Genomic DNA, 18,313 nt, shown 5'->3' with positions numbered 1-18,313 from the left:
AAACCGAAGATGATTGATTTAGCTTCAAAGTTTTTTTGAATAATGGAACTTTAGAGAAGCAATTTAAAATTGCCTAATAACTTAATAAACCCAAAAACAGTATTCAACCTGCTGATAATAATCATATAATAATATTAGATTTATATGGAATAAAAATTCATGAAATGTTACAAAAAATGACAAATCAGGTACAATTACAATTAATTCCCTACATAATGACCTAAAAATAAGAACTATTAACGATATGATAAAAGAAAGGAACAAAAAATACCACGAAAAACTACCAGGTCACCCAAACATATATTTAAAAGAATTGAGCTAGGAATATCCCACACAAAGCTTGAAAAAAAATGGCCATACGATCTTAAATAAAATATCAAAAAATAAAAAAAGAGAGATATCTCATAGGAGATAATCTCTTAAATGCATTAACACCCAGCAAATTGTCTTAAAAATGTATATTATTTTGATTGACAATAAAACTATGGAAATAAAAAAATTACAATTAATTGGCTGCGCAAAGCTCATAACTCTAAAAGCTGTGCTAGAATTGAAAGACAGAAAATCTTGAATGAAGATCAACAGAGTAATAAAAGATCATTCAAGATATCAGGTTGTCCATGATATAGATATCCGTTTCTAATAACGGATGATTATGTTTGATTTGATCAGTGAATGAATAGAGTTAATAATCCCTTTTAGACCAAGCTTTTCTCCTCGACAACATCCAATATTATTTAATATATTTCTACGGCATTGTATGAAAAGGCTCTCGAGTATCATAAACAGTAGTAATCTGCTCCTACAATAGAACGGCAAATCTGATAATGCGTCCTAAATCCGTGCTGTTGGCGACCTTGCATTGCTTTGGGGAAAATCGATGGGGATTATCTACAGAAATTGTCAAGGGCGAAGGGCGCGCCTAACTAGAACTGCCAACGAGGTCGATAGACAATATGCAACTAGAAGATTATAATTATCAAGGAAATTAATTAGTGGTCTATGGCATAAGATATTATACATTACCATATTTTGACCTATACATCGTAATAATCATTTTACTTAATACGTCCAATCAAAACCATTATAGAGTGATAATATTGCTATAGAAGCTTTTGTCTGAAATTTGAATCCATTACTTAGAAATTAACTAGTTGACTGTGGAAAAGCCGGATTGGGTAGGATATAACTCCGCTTCTGAGCGACGACTTGAATCACAAGTTATTTTTTGGTGTGTTTTTGTTTCAATTTTGTTTCAACTAATTAAGGAACCGACTTTGCCTTATCAGAAAAATGTTATGGCAAGGCCATGTTATGAAGAACTTTCCAAGCTAATTTTTTTACAAAAACCATGTGGTTTGTGTGCAGTCAGGCGTATTCCTCAGGTTGTCAGAAACCGCACAAATGTAAAAAAACAATCTTAGATAACAGGGTCTTTCTGACTCAGCTTCATAACATAAGAGTGACGTTGTAGTTTATGTGTAAAACGCCTGAATGCACAGAAAATACATGACATTTTTACAGGTTTCAGTATGATTCAATAGCATAATATGGAAGTTGGAGCGTAACATGACCTTGCCATAACATTTTTCTGTTATGCGGCAGAATCGGTCCCAAAATTTCAAGTATTTGAAGTAGAAGTTAAATAGGTTTTCAGATCTAGGAGCAGTTTAAGAAAGTCGGATATGACAAATTAGTGGATACAACTGCAATCGGATTGACTCCACACAATATGCTGCCAGAAGATTATAATTGTCAAGAAAGTCCTTAATTTGTATCGGCGCTAAGACGTAATAAATTACCACATTTTGACCGATACATCATAATAATCATAATATTTAATACATCACTTTAAATCATTATAAAGTGATATTATTGAATATCTGTCAGATACTGAAATTAAAATTCAATACTTTTTAGAATATTGACCTGTTGACTATGGCGAAGCCGGATTGGTTTATAGAAACCGCGACCACTTCAAAAAAGAGTTTCCTATGATGTTATCTATTAAATATCTTATTAAATTTTGAGTACTAGAAGAAAAGATACTTAAGTTATCAAATCTAAGACCAGTTTAGAGAAGTCCAATATGATAAATTTTTTGGACACAACTTTGCTTGGATCGACTCCAAGAGAGGAATTATATCCTTAGATATATACCACCCTGAAGTTACCCAAATTTAATATACATACCAATAGCTATTGCATCTTTACCTTTTTTAAAGAAACTTCAATTTTAATAAAAACTTAAGAATTGGAGGAAATTCTTTATTTCACAAATTTAAACAAAATTGTATTTTTGTCATTATATTACAAACTTCTACATAAATCATATTTATTAAGGATCACAATCAGAAGGCAATGAATTGTTGAGAGCAGATTATTCTCTCTAATTGAGAATAATCTTTAACTGAGTTTAAAATAGTGTTGGAGCAATTCTCTCTAATTGAGAATCATCTAACTGAGTATAAAATAGTGTTGGAGCAATTCTTTAAATTCGAGTAGGTAATATTGAGTAGAACTGTATTTGGAAAGATTCAACTATAACTCCAATGACAATCATTGTTTAGCCTTAACAATGTCCATTACAATTGTAATTTTGAGATCATCATCTATGACTTAAATGAGTATTGATTTTAAAAAAATCTAAGTGTAGATTTGTGAATTTTAGCACGCAACTAGAAAAAAACGAAATGGTTTTGAATTTGGTGTATGAAATAGTTGTTTTTGGTTATTTTCAAATTCATCTGCTTACTACTCACTGCACAATTTTAACACTCTGCCATTCTTAGATTTTTTACTTTGCAGAAAATAATTTATAAATATTATATATGTGTTGAAAACTTCCAACTTTTTAGGGTTATTTATTCAACATGATATTATATTCCATTAAGCATGTATCTCTTTACGACAATTTATTACATCATTACTCTATTAACTGAAGTACGATATTTCTATCAAATATTGTAAATATTTATTCCAACTTCAAATACATCCAAAAATAGCTTTTAGATTACTTTTCTCGAAAACCAACAAAGAAATTAGTCCATCTGAAGTACAAATACAATAGATCTCTTACAACACAAAACAATACTGAATGCAGAACAATGGAAAAGTGAAGAGTTTTCTGTTAATAAAAGGATCTGAAACAAGGCTTATACAGAACAAAACACGAGCTTTTTTTAAAAACCTTGATAAAATCATTGTACAAGATTCTTCAAAAAAATATAAAACAATATCTGTATGATATATACTCCAGGAAAAATTAGCTGTATGAATACAATATAGTATAATGACTTAATAAGTTACTGGAAGTATTTATTAAACAATATATTATACATAAACAACAATTTTACTACCTATTTTACAAAGTTACTAACAAAATCTTTGATTGGATCAAATTCTTTACATGGAACAAGACTATTTGTTTCAGCAAATTCTTTGATTTCTGTCCCAAACGTTTTCATATTTTCCTTGTAAATAAATAAGCAGCAGCTCTAGTTTCAAAAAATATTTCAGCACCACTTTTGCACAATTTCAAAAATCACTAGTTATATATCTAACATTTGATGAACACCAAATAGAGCATCAAAAAATACATGCTTATTCACATTATTAGGCATTTCTTTTAAAAGTTCTATTTGCTGCAAAATATATTTTATCCTTGTGATTAGTAAGTAAAGGTTTCCAAGGAGAATGGTCGTAAGTTTTAGTAATACATCGGCCTTGTCTGGCATCGGGTAGAAGATATATAGCTGATCCACTGCAGTATTTGTCTTCTTCCAAAATTTTCTGGTGGACGTATGGAGTACCTGTAGCAATCTCATGGAAATATCGTGTTATATTACGCTCTATAATATCTGTAACTCTTTTAGCGTTGGCACGATTTGCTATTACCATCATATCCTTGTCTTCACAATCCAAACCGTAAGTTATGTAAGGACCAGTTACTATATCCCCTAAAAATCCACTAATGAGCATTCTGTCACCATCTTGGATAATTCCTGCCGCCAAACTCAAATTGGCATCAAAATATTCGCAATCTAAGCGTGTAAAAGCAATTCCTGTGTCTCTGAAATATTTATATTCCTGGGCACATATGCTTGTGATATCAGTGTCAGATTTTATACGCATATTATAATCCCAATCAAAAACACCATTCCTATAATCGTACCGAGTTTTTGTCATTCGTCTAACCTTATTGTTCCAAATCTTAACAATGTCAAAATCTTTATTAGGGCTGCTCCAAAATTTGAACAAGGTATCCAAGTAGTCACGTTGTTTGTACTTCAATGAAGACAGATCAAAACTGGGTATATCTTCTAGCATCTGCTTGCTATCTGATACCAAATTTCGTAAATGATACGATTTATTAGATATGTATTTTGTAGTTGCAGGTCTCATCAACGTGTTACCATAAAACTCCATAAACATCAAGGTTTTATTCTGCAGTCCAATGTCTTCCAGGGGTTCTAGCATTATTAAACTCATCACCATTTGTCTAGCAATCATTTCCATACAATTCTCAACGACGTAGAAGTTCACTTTTTTATTATCATGACGATATTTATGAGCCAATGTTTTTATTATATGCCGGCAATCAGTTTGTCCGACCAACATGACATTAATTCATCCAAATCCTTACCGACACCGACGTCCAGAAATCAATTGCTGGACTCACACCCCAATGAAACATTTTGTAATTGATTTAATTGAAGATTAATAAAGAATTTGAAATTATAGTAAAATTAGTAGTTTAGTTTAAATGTAATTACAAGACGTGTAGTAGGTACAACTGACTAAATTGCGTTTGTTTACCGTTCCGCGTTTATTACTATAGCACGATATTGATCTGTTTTCTGAGATACATTTATTTTTGCTGTTCGTTATAGCATTTTTTAAATTTTTCTAGTCACAGTACAAATACAAAAAGATATTAAAATGACTTGTTTGTATACTATTTGCTTAAAATCTCCAAAACTAAAATACAATTTGTTTTGATGATGATGAACAAGAAATAATGAAAGTTCTCAAAATGTTATTTTATTTATTTAATAAAGTAAATAAGTAAATGTAATTTAAGCCAAGGATCGGCCGGGCCGTTTTTCTTGTAATAAGTTTTTTTAAAAAAAATTCGACGATTTTTTGATTATTTTTTTGACGGTAGATACCATAGTCTTCTAGAATCATACTAAAATATTACGGCCCTATGACAACTGGTTTAGCTTTAAAAATCGTCTTTAAAAAATAGTTTGCAAAAATTGTATGGTCTTTTGGCATTTGTCAAAATTAGAACTTTCATCGACGTTTGCTCAAAAACGCCTGAACCGATACCAGATATTTAAATAGCATTTGATGTATCTCGATGAGGATTATCGTTTTCTCAATTTTGTGCGACGATCGGCCGAGCCGTTTTCTTGTATTTGGAAAAAAGTGTTAAACCTTTCGTCCACATTTAAGCTCATACTAACGAACCGATTTTAAAAAATCAAAAACTGTTCGAAAGATATTAGTTGGGAATGATACTGATTAGTTTTAGGGGGAAAAACTCTACCGAGCCGTTTTCTGTAATTAAATGTTGAAAAAAAATTTAGGCCGATTTTATGGAACTTTTTTTGGCAATATACATCGTGGTCTTATAGAATTTACTGAATTATTACGGTCTTATGACAAGTAGTTTAATTTTAAAATTCATCAAAGTTTGAGAAAATGAGTAGTTTTTTGACGTTTGTTAAAATTAAAATTAGACGATTTACTTTGTATAACGTCTTGAACATAGTAAACCATTAAAGTCCTACGGAAACTGGTTGAATTATAATTATTGATTAATTAAAATTATTGATTTTTGAAAATTTGCTTTTAGAAAATACTCCGAGTTAACGTGTACGTTCGTTCGTTTGCAATGATGTGTAATAAATCCACTTGGAATACTTATAATCACTCATAAATTAATTTATTATTTAAGTCGATTATTTACCCATATCGGGAAGTTCATGTAACTTGCCTCAAGGCTAAATACCAAACCAACTAGTTTAAAATGTTTTTACTAGGAGTCGCTAGGAAACTCGTGTTACCTAGTTCCTGTACGCATGACATAAAAAGATTAAAATTCGAGTAGTTTGTTTAACTTTTTCATTATGTATTTTAAGTATTTTTAAAGAAGTCATTTCCACCTAGTTCGTTTTCCTTAATTGACAAGAAAATCATCAAATATTGACTAAGCTGTTATGCTAGGCCTATATTGAGTGCACATCATCCGTTTTAACAAGCGGAAAAGCAAACACGATGAATGCATTGACTTAGCCCAGGTACATCAACATGATGAGGTACGGGTTTTCAAATGCAAAGTTATCTTTGCACGACGGATGGATGCTCGAAATTGCATAGGATAACAAACACTGGCAGCAGTTCCACAGTTCCACAGAGAATACTAAAACAATGCCAGGATTTAGAGAGATTGCTCTCATCAGAGACCATAACTGACATGCTGGTACTGAAACTTCTACATCTCGAATCTATTGATATTTGAAATGGAGAGATTGTTATTATAACTGGGAAAACAATTTGTGTAAATGTTATATAGATGCAGATTTAACGTCATTTACATGATATAAATTTAAGCAATTGTTAAATAATTTTTGATAGTAATGCAATTATAACTTCTCGAAGAAGTTTTGTTCTAGTCAACAAATCCGAATTGTTAATTTTATGTTTTCTCTGTGTTTCAATACATTTTGAATCGTTTGACTGAAAATTATTCTGAAGATCATCATCGTACAAGATCAAAATACTGATCTGATAGTTAATTTTATTTATTTTAGGTATAACTAGATGACCCGACAGACGTTGTCCTGTACCCATGTCTACAATTTTTTAATATAATATACTAATATTTACCGTTTACCTAAAAATAATATTTTGTTTAAATTACTCTTCCCGCCAAAATGCATATACATTTATAATATGAGCAATGTTAAATGTAGAGCTGGTTTAATAAAATGATGAGTCTCAATTCCCACACTATATTGGCAATTAAAGTCTTTTGAACGGTAATAACATAACCATACCCATAACATAAGACTGGTATTAATTCATGTTGGATAAATTAATTTAATTTTATTATTTAATATATCCAAAATTGCATCTTAAACTTCTCCCACTCGATATCGTAAGAGCCGAATTGTATGTATTCATCTTTACTTTCCCATTTGTTGTTATAAAGTGAAAATTTTACGAATTTTAAAAATATTGTGGAAAGATTAGTAAAAGCTGCAAAAAAATTATACATTAAAAAAAATCTATATTGAAAATTTAATATCCGAATCTTGTGTTGGCGCCCCCTAAGACGTGCGCTCGTATTTTTCGCATGCATCGCATTAAAAGTAGGCTGATTAATACTTAACTTAATATTTTAAGTGAATTAATTTGTCATATTTATTCATATGTGTATAATTCATCTGCCATACATATACTGTATTTTATATTATTTTAATCTTAGCTGCTTTTCGGCAATAATAATGTAGACTTTTCATTTTCTTATTCATAATCATAAAATTATTATACATATTCTAATATTGTCTAGGTTCATAAGTAAATTGAAATTTTTGGCAGATCATAGTTTTCATTTTATTTTCAATGCAAATAATGACATGTCGTTTTTAGCAATTTTTTCCACTTATTTCTACAATATTGCACATACTTTATAATCACATACATCTTAGAAAGTTCCTTAACAAACTTCAGAAAATATTTATCAAATCCGCATAATCGTTTAGAAGGATTATAAAGTGAGTGCTTGTAATTAATATGAACTTTATATAATAGCAATAAAACTCAAATTGATTCTACGTTTTAGTTAGAAAACGTTTGTATGAGAAAAGAAAAGGGCTGTTTTTAGGGTTTCTCTCGGAAATTATTCGATTAACCATCCTGGACATCAAAGAACATTTTAAAAAAAGAATTGACCAAATTGGTCAAGGCGTTGTTGAGTTATGCGCTTACCAACACATTTTGCGATCCATTTTTATATAAGATTACATAATCATCGTATTAAATAATGATATACAATAAAAATATTTTATTCGAATATCATGGAGCGCTATTATGAAGCGCTACTATGAAGCCCTACTATGGAGCCCTACTATGAAGCCCTACTATGGAGCCATATTTTCATTTCGTGGACCCCGAAATTATTTGTTTTAAGAAGTAGCCCCTGAAGTTGTCATACACCCCTCCATGAGGACCACTTTGCGTATCACTAACCTAGGTTCCAATTTTTAATTTGTTGATGTAGAGAACATTTGTAATTTTTGTGCAATATAAGATTGACTAAACGCGCAAATCGGTTCGTTTGCTATTAAAATAAATAAATAACATAAAATCGAGAACAAAACCTGATGCCACCATCAGGAACAGCGTTACAGAGAATTTAAATTAGAAAGCATTGCCCCAGATTGCAAGTGGTTCCATATTACATTCAACGTGTATTAAACCATTATATAATATAACATATATTAAAGGATTCAGAATTATCTCGGCTAATCTCCATTTACCTCGACATATTCTGCTCTACCGAGCTAAAAGCTTTTTCAAATATCTATTCATATATAATAATTAGCAAGTCTTATGCAAGACTTATATTATTAAATTGTTAATTAGTGTTGCTTCATTATAATATATGTGATGTTACATTTAGTAATCTTTGCAGAACAAAGAATGGCATTTTGAGAATTAAAACTTACTATCAATAAATGAAAACACTCAATTTTTCAATAAAACATAGGAATAATGGGTATTGATATTCAAATTGCAGAGTGAATGAATTTGATTCAAAATCGCTTTAAATACTAAAATTAGCTATTTTCTTAACAATATTGTATACAAAGTATTATTATTAAATGAATTAGCGAATTTGTCAGTATGTCCAAAAATTTAATTTGGTGATTTAATTGAAAATATAAGCTAATTGTATTTATTGGTTTAAATTACTTGGCTGTAAAACGCAACTATACAAATATCTCAAAAACGTTTAAAAATAATAATGATATAAAAAACATAAATAAAGTATTTATAATCCGTGCAATCTATCAGAAACAAAATTTAGTACACATCCATCAGTTGTAAAATCCTTTTACTGATTTATGCTATTGATTATTCATATATAGATTGCGTTTTAGTAATAGATTTTATTATTATTCAATGAAATAACACCGATGTCATAAAATCCTGAAACCTTTTTCACTATTCTGAAATAGTTTGGTCAAATTTTATGTTAGCCATATAATCGAAGCTTTTTGATATGTTGGAGAGAAAGAAATAAATCTAGCAAAAATCAAAAGTACAAAAATCTAGAGAACGCTTGTAAATAATAAGATATAAATTATAAACTAGTGGGGAGCATGACATTGTGCTTTAAGGCAAATTGCTGGAACTTCCCGTACCGTACTTAAAAATCACACAAAATGTGTACACATTATTAAAATCTCTATAAAATATCTGATAATTTCATGCACATATGCCCAATAAACATTTTTAACCACCAAATGACATTTTTTTAACTTATTTTTATTGAGAGTCCATAACCGCTGGACCTGTCTTCCCAAAAATTTAATCAGTTCTTCATCTTGCCAATTCAAGTAAAATGTTTTTGAATTATTAAAATCGGACGCTCCGTTCTCTTAAAACCTGAGTTACCGTTTTTGGCCCTTTTTGTCCCGTATCTTCGGAACGGCTAGACCTGCCTTTGCCAAAAGCAAATCAGCACGTCTCCTTATCAAAACAAATCGAATGTTTTTTTAAATTATTCGAATTGGTTGATTGGTGTTCCCGAAATCGTAGCACACACACACATACATCTATTTTTTCTAAGGTATGCCAAAACGTTCAAAACCTTTGAAACGTAAAGACATATAAAAATTTTCATTTTGGATTTTTTTGTGATTTAATTACCCTACGGGATGTTAATAAAGTATAATCTCTGTTATATATTAAATGTAAATTTTTCAAAAGAATGTTTGCTCATTAAGCAATGTTATTTATTGGTTTTTGGATCAAATTTAATTCAAGGTTTCTACTAGTGTTAAAAAAATTGCAATACATATCTTGATAAATTGAAAACATAAAAAACTACAATTTGTGTTTTACAACAGTACCTCGTTATTTAATGTTTCGTATCACGTATGTTATAATTTAAGACAATAATTATTGTTTATAATAACAAATATTAATTATTTAGATTAAGATTACAAAGTTAAGATTTTATTCAAAATTGTTATTAATTTCAAAAAGCTTCAAAACTATATAAGAATGTGCATTTTTTTAAATTTATTACAAGAGTGAAGTGCTTTTATTTACAATATTAAGCAATTCTCAGTAGTTTTCCTTAAAGAACAATGCCACTCGGTACTGGTAAAGTTTCTTTTATTTTTTCGGAATTTTAAGTATATCGAAAATACCAAATTTCCATTTTTTCATTGTCTCATCTATATAAATAACCGCATCTCCTCAGGAAATATAAAGTAACATGCAAAGTTGATGAGAGTTCGTAAAGCTCAGCACCTTCAAAAGCTCTTTACAATAGCTTATATATTTCTTTGATATCATCTAGTAAGATCAATTTAAATTGCATTTAATTAATTGATAATAAACATAATTCCTAACAAATATTATTAATTATTTAGACTAGAACTATGAAGTTTAGATTATAATCAATATTGTTAATAATTTTAAATTGTTTTAAAACTATATAAAAATGCATTTATTTTTTCAGTTTATTCCAAGAGAGAAATTCTTTCATTTACAATTTTAAGCAATTCTCAGTAGTTTTCTTTAAAGAACAATGCAACACGGTACTTGTAAAGTTTCTTTTATTTTTTCGGAATTTTAAGTATATCGAATACATCAAATTTCCATTTTTTCATTGTCTCATCTATGTCAATAACCGCATCCCCTCAGAAAATATAAAGTAACATGCAAAGTTGATGAGTCTTCGAAAAGCTCAGCACCTTCAAAAGCTCGAACTTTCCTCGGAAAAATTCTGACTTCAAACGAAAGTATAAAGATACTAAACATGTTGAATAAACCGACACAAAATACAAGCAAAAGGAATCGATAATAAGCTCAGCAGGTATTTCCTAGAAAAGTTTAAAGTAAAATCGATTGAGCTCAGACTTTTGCCTTTGATGAGTTAGTTATATGAAGTTTGAAGATGGATATTTGAAGTATCTACGTATTTACTTATAAACAAACTGCTAATTAACTTAGCCAAAATTAACTTTGACGATGAAACTTAAACAACAACTTTTAATTGACTGTGAGGTTTTTAATTATAGCTAAACATTCTTAAAGCGTTACAGAAAAAACTAAATTTGATCTATACTGATTGATTTTAGTGTAAGAATTTCTATAATAATGTTTAACACTTATTAGTTAGTTTATAACGTAAAATGATATATAACTAGTGGTGTGTTCGAGCAAAAAAAATAATAATCAATAAATATTAATCAATGATAAATAACAATTGTTTTAAAAAACTGCAAAGAGATAATTATAATTACTATATATGTATTAGTTCATATAATATATAGTGACGATAGTATCGCTTAAAACACTTGAAAATGTTTACAGTAAGAAAAGTTGCTGAATGAATCCATCTGAGGATATATTTCTTACGATTACAATAACGCATATGAAATACATACATTTTTAAGCTAAATTGTAATTTATATTTAAAGTATAAAAATTTGTATATATCTGAAAATTTTGAAAAAAAAAATCTGAAAACTTCAAATATTTGATTATTTGGTGTGCATATGTCTAATGATCATTTTTAACCGCCAAATATCTTTTTTTTTTCCATTTTTTCCTCTGTATCTCCGAAACCGCTAAACCTTCATCAATTCTTTATTTTGTCAATACAAGTAAAATGTCTTTTGAATCATTTAAATCGGGTACTCCGTTCCCTCAAAAATTGAATTACTGTTTTTGGCACTTTTGGCCCCGTATCTCCAAAATGACCGGACCTGTCTTCACCAAAAACTAATCAGCACGTCTTCTCATAGTACACAGGAGGAATCGAATGCTTTTTGAATCAGTCAAATCGGTTGACTCATGCGCCCGAAATCTTGGACGAAAAATTGTATCCAAACATACATACACACACACACAAATATACATCCATTTTTTTCTAAGGTATGTCAATATGTTTAGAAACATTTGAAACGTAAAGATATCCAAACATTTTTAACTTTCCATAGGGCAAGTTATAGTAATCGCAAAAAGATCGAAAATGAAAATTTTTATATATCTTTACGTTTCAAAAGTTTCTGAATTTTTTGGCATACCTTAGAAAAAATGGATGTATGTGTGTGTGCGTGTGTATGTGTGTGTGCGTGTGTGTATGTATGTTCGGATACAAATTTTCGTCGACGATTTTGGGAACACGGATCAATCGATTTGAATAATTCAAAAAACATTCGATTTGTATTGATAAGGAGACGTGCTGATTAGTTTTTGGCGAAGGCAGGTCTAGCCGTTCCGAAGATACGGGGCAACGGTAACTCAGTTTTTAAGAGAACAGAGCGTGCGATTTGAATAATTCAAAAACATTTTTTTTGTATTGACTAAATGAAGAACTGTTCAAATTTTTGGAGAGGCAGGTCCAACGACTTTGGAGATATGGAGGAAAAAGTAAAAAAATGAGCCATTTGGCGATCAAAAATGAACATTAGACATATGCACATTAAATTACCAGATATTTTATATAAATTTTAATAATAAATACAAATATTATATTGTTTTAATGCTACGCGCGCTATCGCGTATTGGTATTTTGTCTCTAGAACAGGTACAAAGCGCGGTCGCGCTGCCATTTTCGTACGAGTTTGTTGGAGCAGAGGGTGCAAAAAATGATCATTCCGTTTTTGAGTAAGCGAATTATTCTAATCGGTTCGAAATTCTATTAAAAGTTTCAAATCATTGATCAACTTTTATTGATTATTATTGATTATTTTTAATTACTCGAATTTTGAATTGCGGTACGGGAAGTTCCAGCAATTTGCCTTAAGGCACGATGCCCTAATTGCCTTAAAACAGAATTCCACTTAACAAATAAAAAGGATTAAATTTTCACTGGGTCACGTTGAAACCTGAACCTTACATTATCAAGTGACCCGCGGTCACGGGTTACGGAGACATGCTCCGGAATAATTTTGCAACGAGAACAAAAGATCAATTTGAATCAATATAAGAGCATTAGGAAACGTTAGCAAATAGCTGTAGGTCATACAGATGGAATACATCCCAGATGCCTGAAACCAATTCGAATGCACTTCAGAACAGTTTCATAAATTCAATTGGAGATCAATAAAGCATGAAGCCAATCCCGTAAAACTGCAATAGCCATTTCATGCATGAAATTTATAATTAGATTGTTATAAAGTACTTTCCATACGACAGAAAGATCGTGTATTTTATTAAAAATTCCTGTATGATTACAAAACAGCAGTTGAAATATATTAAAGTTCTGATTTTGAACGAAGCCAATGTAAAATATAATTAAAAAGCTTTTACCGAGTGAGGTGTTGATAGAAATAGGATTTTAATTATATTTTCTCGGAAGTTCATATATGAAAACTGCGGGTAGTTTTCTGCTGCATTAAATAAAATTAATAAAATTCCTGAAATAGTCTCATCACCTCGTAGCATAAAACTAATATTATAATATTTATTAACTATTAATATAATTTTTACTAACATTTTTTATTATTTATATATAATTTATAAGTTAAAGTTCAAACATATATTTTAATGTTAAAAAGTTTATCAAAATTTAAAGAAAAATTAAAACTTTCAATGAAATCAATGGATTTTCATAAAACCACATTTTAAAAAATAATTGAGAGATTTGTATCTTGATTTATTTGAGATAAAATTATAATATAGAATGGTATGCACCACTAGTTTTTTTTTGGCTTTTTTTCTAGCTTGGAATTTTAGCCTGCTATTCTATTTAAGGTTCTACATTATATTGGTTTTCATATAGGTCTCTTCAATTAAATTTTTCCAATGTACATATTACTACAATGAATTTAATTTTTTAAATATTAACGTATCCGGATATTCATTGTAAGTGCAATATCTATTAGTTTAACATATCTATCACTCTGAAATAGTTTACAAGGGCCTATATTTCATTTTAGATTTCAAAAATTTTAAATTTAAATTGCAATTAATTAATTGATAATTAAGATAATTCTCACTTCAATAATATAACAGAATGTAACGTATTCTTTTTCCTTAAAAACTTCCGAATCATTTTTTCCTCTTCCAGAATAGACAAAAATAGGACATCGGATTTAAAACATGGAAAGAAATAATATTATCATTAAAAAAATAGAATAATTATTAGATTAACTTATTTTTATAAGAGTTTTTCAAATAAAGGTTAATTAATCTTTATTAATTCTCTTTACTCTTTAAAAGCTCCCAATTTTTTGTTATTTATCCCTAATATCTAGAAATTTTTCTAAAATTTTTTATATCAGTTTCTAATATCATATCTAATACTCCATAATCTCTACTACAATCACACATTATATTCCTCAAAACATTTTTTTTTCTTGAGAAGTTTAAATTAAAAAAAACTGGAAAAAATCAGTTAACTGCAACTTAACTGATTATAATTTCTTTTCTATAAGACTTGTTTCATTTTGAAAAATCTCAGTTTTTCATGCATCTGTATCATTTTTCTCTACGTTCTTTGTAATTATTTTATTTATGTTATGATTAGTAGTTTGTTATTATTATTATATATATGTATTAACTTTTGATTTTTTGGTGTTCTATATTATATTATCTTGTGAGCCAATGGGGCGTTAATTTTTCAATACTTATTAACAGGTCTGTAATAATTTTTTTAATTTATTAATTTAATTTATTTATTAATTTTTAAGAGCAATCAAGTACAATTACAATCTTTATGCAAACAATGTATTAAAAAATTTAAATAAAAACATTCCAAATCAACTATATATTTATAAGATTTATCCAAGCTCAATAGATATCTAAGGTTATTCTCTTTTTGATATTGCTATTATTCTTTCAGATTGAAATATATGCAAATGTTTACAGAATATCACTGATCAGAAGCAACCTAACCATGTCATCAGTTTCAATCACATTTTAATTCTTTATGCAAAAATTATCTTTGAAGGTTTCTCCCAGCTCTCCTACTATGACAATTATCAATTACAGTAATCCATATGGCGGAGAAGGAAATCAATAAAATTTACAAGCGTTGCAAAACAAAATCGTGATGGGATACGCCCTTAATTATTTTTCAGGCATGCAAATCAAATGCCTGATCGGAATATCTTTATCAACACCTTTAATAATGTACAATTCTCGTGCTGCGTAAAATTGATTCGTCCAATTGTGTATTGATATATTGGCACATAAATTATTACTTATTGCAGTACGATCAAATATGGGATGTAACGATAAGTTACAATATCGACACGAAAGCCATGGTAAGAGACTCTCTGGTGAGGCTACATTAGGGACTACAATACAGGTATTACAGGGGCATAAAGGTTCAATTTGACTTTGAGTAATTATATTGTAAAAACCAAGCAACTGTACCACAACTAGGGTTTATCAGTTTTCAAAAACCGGCGTTTTGATGAAAGTTATGGAATTCGAAAATCGGGCTTTTAGTTGAAAATGTCGGTTTTCACAGTACAATTGGAAAATGACAAGTATAGCCAAATATTAAAGATAGATGCAAGCGTTTTGCTTATTGAAATCGTATCGTTTCAATAGCATTTGGAATCTTATCAGTAAAAATCAATAAAAAAGCCCTTGAAGCCACAAATCGAAGTCAAACCGCGGATAAATTTTTGCTATTACAGAATATTCGAGCAAAAATTTATTTTCTATATAAAATTTGACAACTGGTTTTCTGGTAAAATTAAAATTCGAAAACCGATTTTATAAAATGTCGGTTTTTGTATAAACCCTAATCACAACAAATATATCGATCCAACAACTATATGACTATAATCAGCGAAACCCAGCTAATTCGTCATTCTAAAAATGTGTTTTGTTTGCTGTTTTTCAATAGATTGTCACCTTTTTTTCCCATAAGTGGAGTAAATGAGGCACCAGGTCCAATGTCTTATATTTAATTATAAAGGGATTTTACGAAGTAGCTACATTATTCAACCAATTATAGTCTTGAAATATTTTAAACAGACTGCTAAATGTTCAAGGTAATTTAAAATGGAAATGTTCTAGATATACAGAAAATGTTTTAGTAGATTTATTTTCAGTATAAAAATATTTTAGACATGTTAAAAGTGGATATGTGTTAAGTGACCTACAAATGTTTTAGGTAGTGTGAGAAGTTTTTAAAAATTTTCAATATGTTTTAGATAACCTGAAAATGTTCTGGATAGCCTAAATTTTCTGGATAGTCTGAAAATGATTTAGACAGACTAAAAATGTTATAGGTAATGTTGTAAAATTAGCGGATCTCTAAACCCCGCTCTGCTTCACAACATTTATTTTAATTAGAGAATGCAGTAAAAAAAACCCTGCCAAATTCATAGAATTAGGTACAAATAGTTTACATATTATTATTATGTATACAGCAATCAGAACTATTCCTGAAAGTCTATGATCTATTGTGATTATTTTCAAACTGAGATACTAAATTTATTTTCTAGAAAGTTGTAATTTCATACAACTTCATTTATTGAGTTTAAATGACGCAATCAGGCAAAAATTTCAAATATTTTCCAAAGCTATATCTTCTAGCTCTAGCTTCTATATTCAATATTTTGAGAAAATGTTCTATATAATCTGGAAATATTTTAAACAGACTGCTAATGTACTAGGTAATAATAGTCAATATAGCTTGGAAATGTTCTAGGTTCTGCACTGTGAGGAAAAGCTCAAAATTTTCATATAAACGTCATATAACTAATGACAGAACATATTCAAAATAACTTGAATCCATAATACAAACACCTTTATTCGCGCCCAATATAAAATCATCGTGGATAAGATTGATTAATTTAATCGAGCCTTAATATATTGCTTTCATAAATTTCTGAGCGTATAATCGAAAGTATATTTCACAGAAGATCGTTGTGCACGCCTCTTAAAAATTTAATTAAATTACATTAGATAAATTAGTCTGCGATGTCTAAATTAATCACACACATAACTCAAGATTAATTACGAAGATAATCAATAATATTGAGTAGGTATCATATTTTAGAAATGCATGATTACATATCTAAAAAGTCGTATCAAGAAATTTGATTATTTTTGTTTATTTGTTTTTCAAGATAGATAGATTATAATCTATCTATATAATTATTTATCGATAATTCTCATGACAATTTAAAAAATAATTACAATTATTGACTGATAATTTTCTACACTAAATTTGTATCATTATCTAACAAGACACAAATGAATATAAGAACTTACCAAAATAATAGTAGAAGGGACTAAGTGGAATGCAACTTATGAATTTAATTTACTCACCTGAAACAAAAGAAATAAAAAATTATATAAACAATGATAAAAACACATTATTAATATATCATAAAATGTAACAATTATACATATGTTATATATAATAATTTTATGTCCAACAGATATTTGAACTAATTGCAAGTAAAATGCACTAACTTAAATCAAGTCGTTTTTGGATTTCATTTTTTCTCGACATTATTTATTAAGAGGCTGTAAAGTATTTTACCATTTTACAATCCTGATTAAATGTGCCAACTTTTGTTTTTTGTGTCATCATCTATTAGTTGATATCAAGTAGACCATAACAATCGTTCATTGTCGTTTTATCTAGAACTGCTAGACACCAAATCTAACGCAAAAAATATAATTAAAATGTGTTTAACAAAATTATGAAGTTTTTTTTCATTTTCCACAAACATACATATATTTCGTTACGTTTTGATGTTATGTTATTTAACATTAAAAAAATATTTTAACTTGTTTGTAGTGTCTAGTCTTCCTGGAAATGATAGTTGATGACACATATTTAAGTCAAAACGTATAAATAAGTAAATAAATAATCAGACAAACTGTACATATTTATAAACACTTGAGCTTATAGTAAATTACAATTTGACTATAATAAAGTACATATGAAAATATAATGACTATTTAAGAAGACCTGTATAGATATAAAACGTAAAATATTAAATTGCCTCCGGTTAAGATATAATAGTATTATCACAAAGTAAAAGCTGCAAAAACGTCTTCTATTTATAATTCATTTTTT

General features: G+C 28.9%; 1 protein-coding gene across 1 annotated transcript; it reads right to left on the bottom strand.

Annotated features, from left to right (window-relative positions):
- Positions 1–3,615: 3,615 nt before the first annotated feature.
- LOC113384774 (dynein assembly factor 3, axonemal homolog) lies at positions 3,616–4,626 on the bottom strand (the record flags this gene model as incomplete). Its single annotated transcript, XM_026622533.1, has 1 exon — positions 3,616–4,626. A coding segment is annotated over one exon (1,011 nt), but the record flags the coding sequence as incomplete, so codon positions are not given.
- Positions 4,627–18,313: the final 13,687 nt, after the last annotated feature.

Source organism: Ctenocephalides felis, unplaced genomic scaffold (genome assembly GCF_003426905.1).
Source record: "Ctenocephalides felis isolate EL2017-DRISC unplaced genomic scaffold, ASM342690v1 CF-g0.4_SCAFFOLD_00845, whole genome shotgun sequence".
NCBI classification, from domain to species: domain Eukaryota; kingdom Metazoa; phylum Arthropoda; class Insecta; order Siphonaptera; family Pulicidae; genus Ctenocephalides; species Ctenocephalides felis.
The sequence above is the reverse complement of the archived record's forward strand: the minus strand, read 5'-3'. Positions and strand labels throughout refer to the sequence as shown.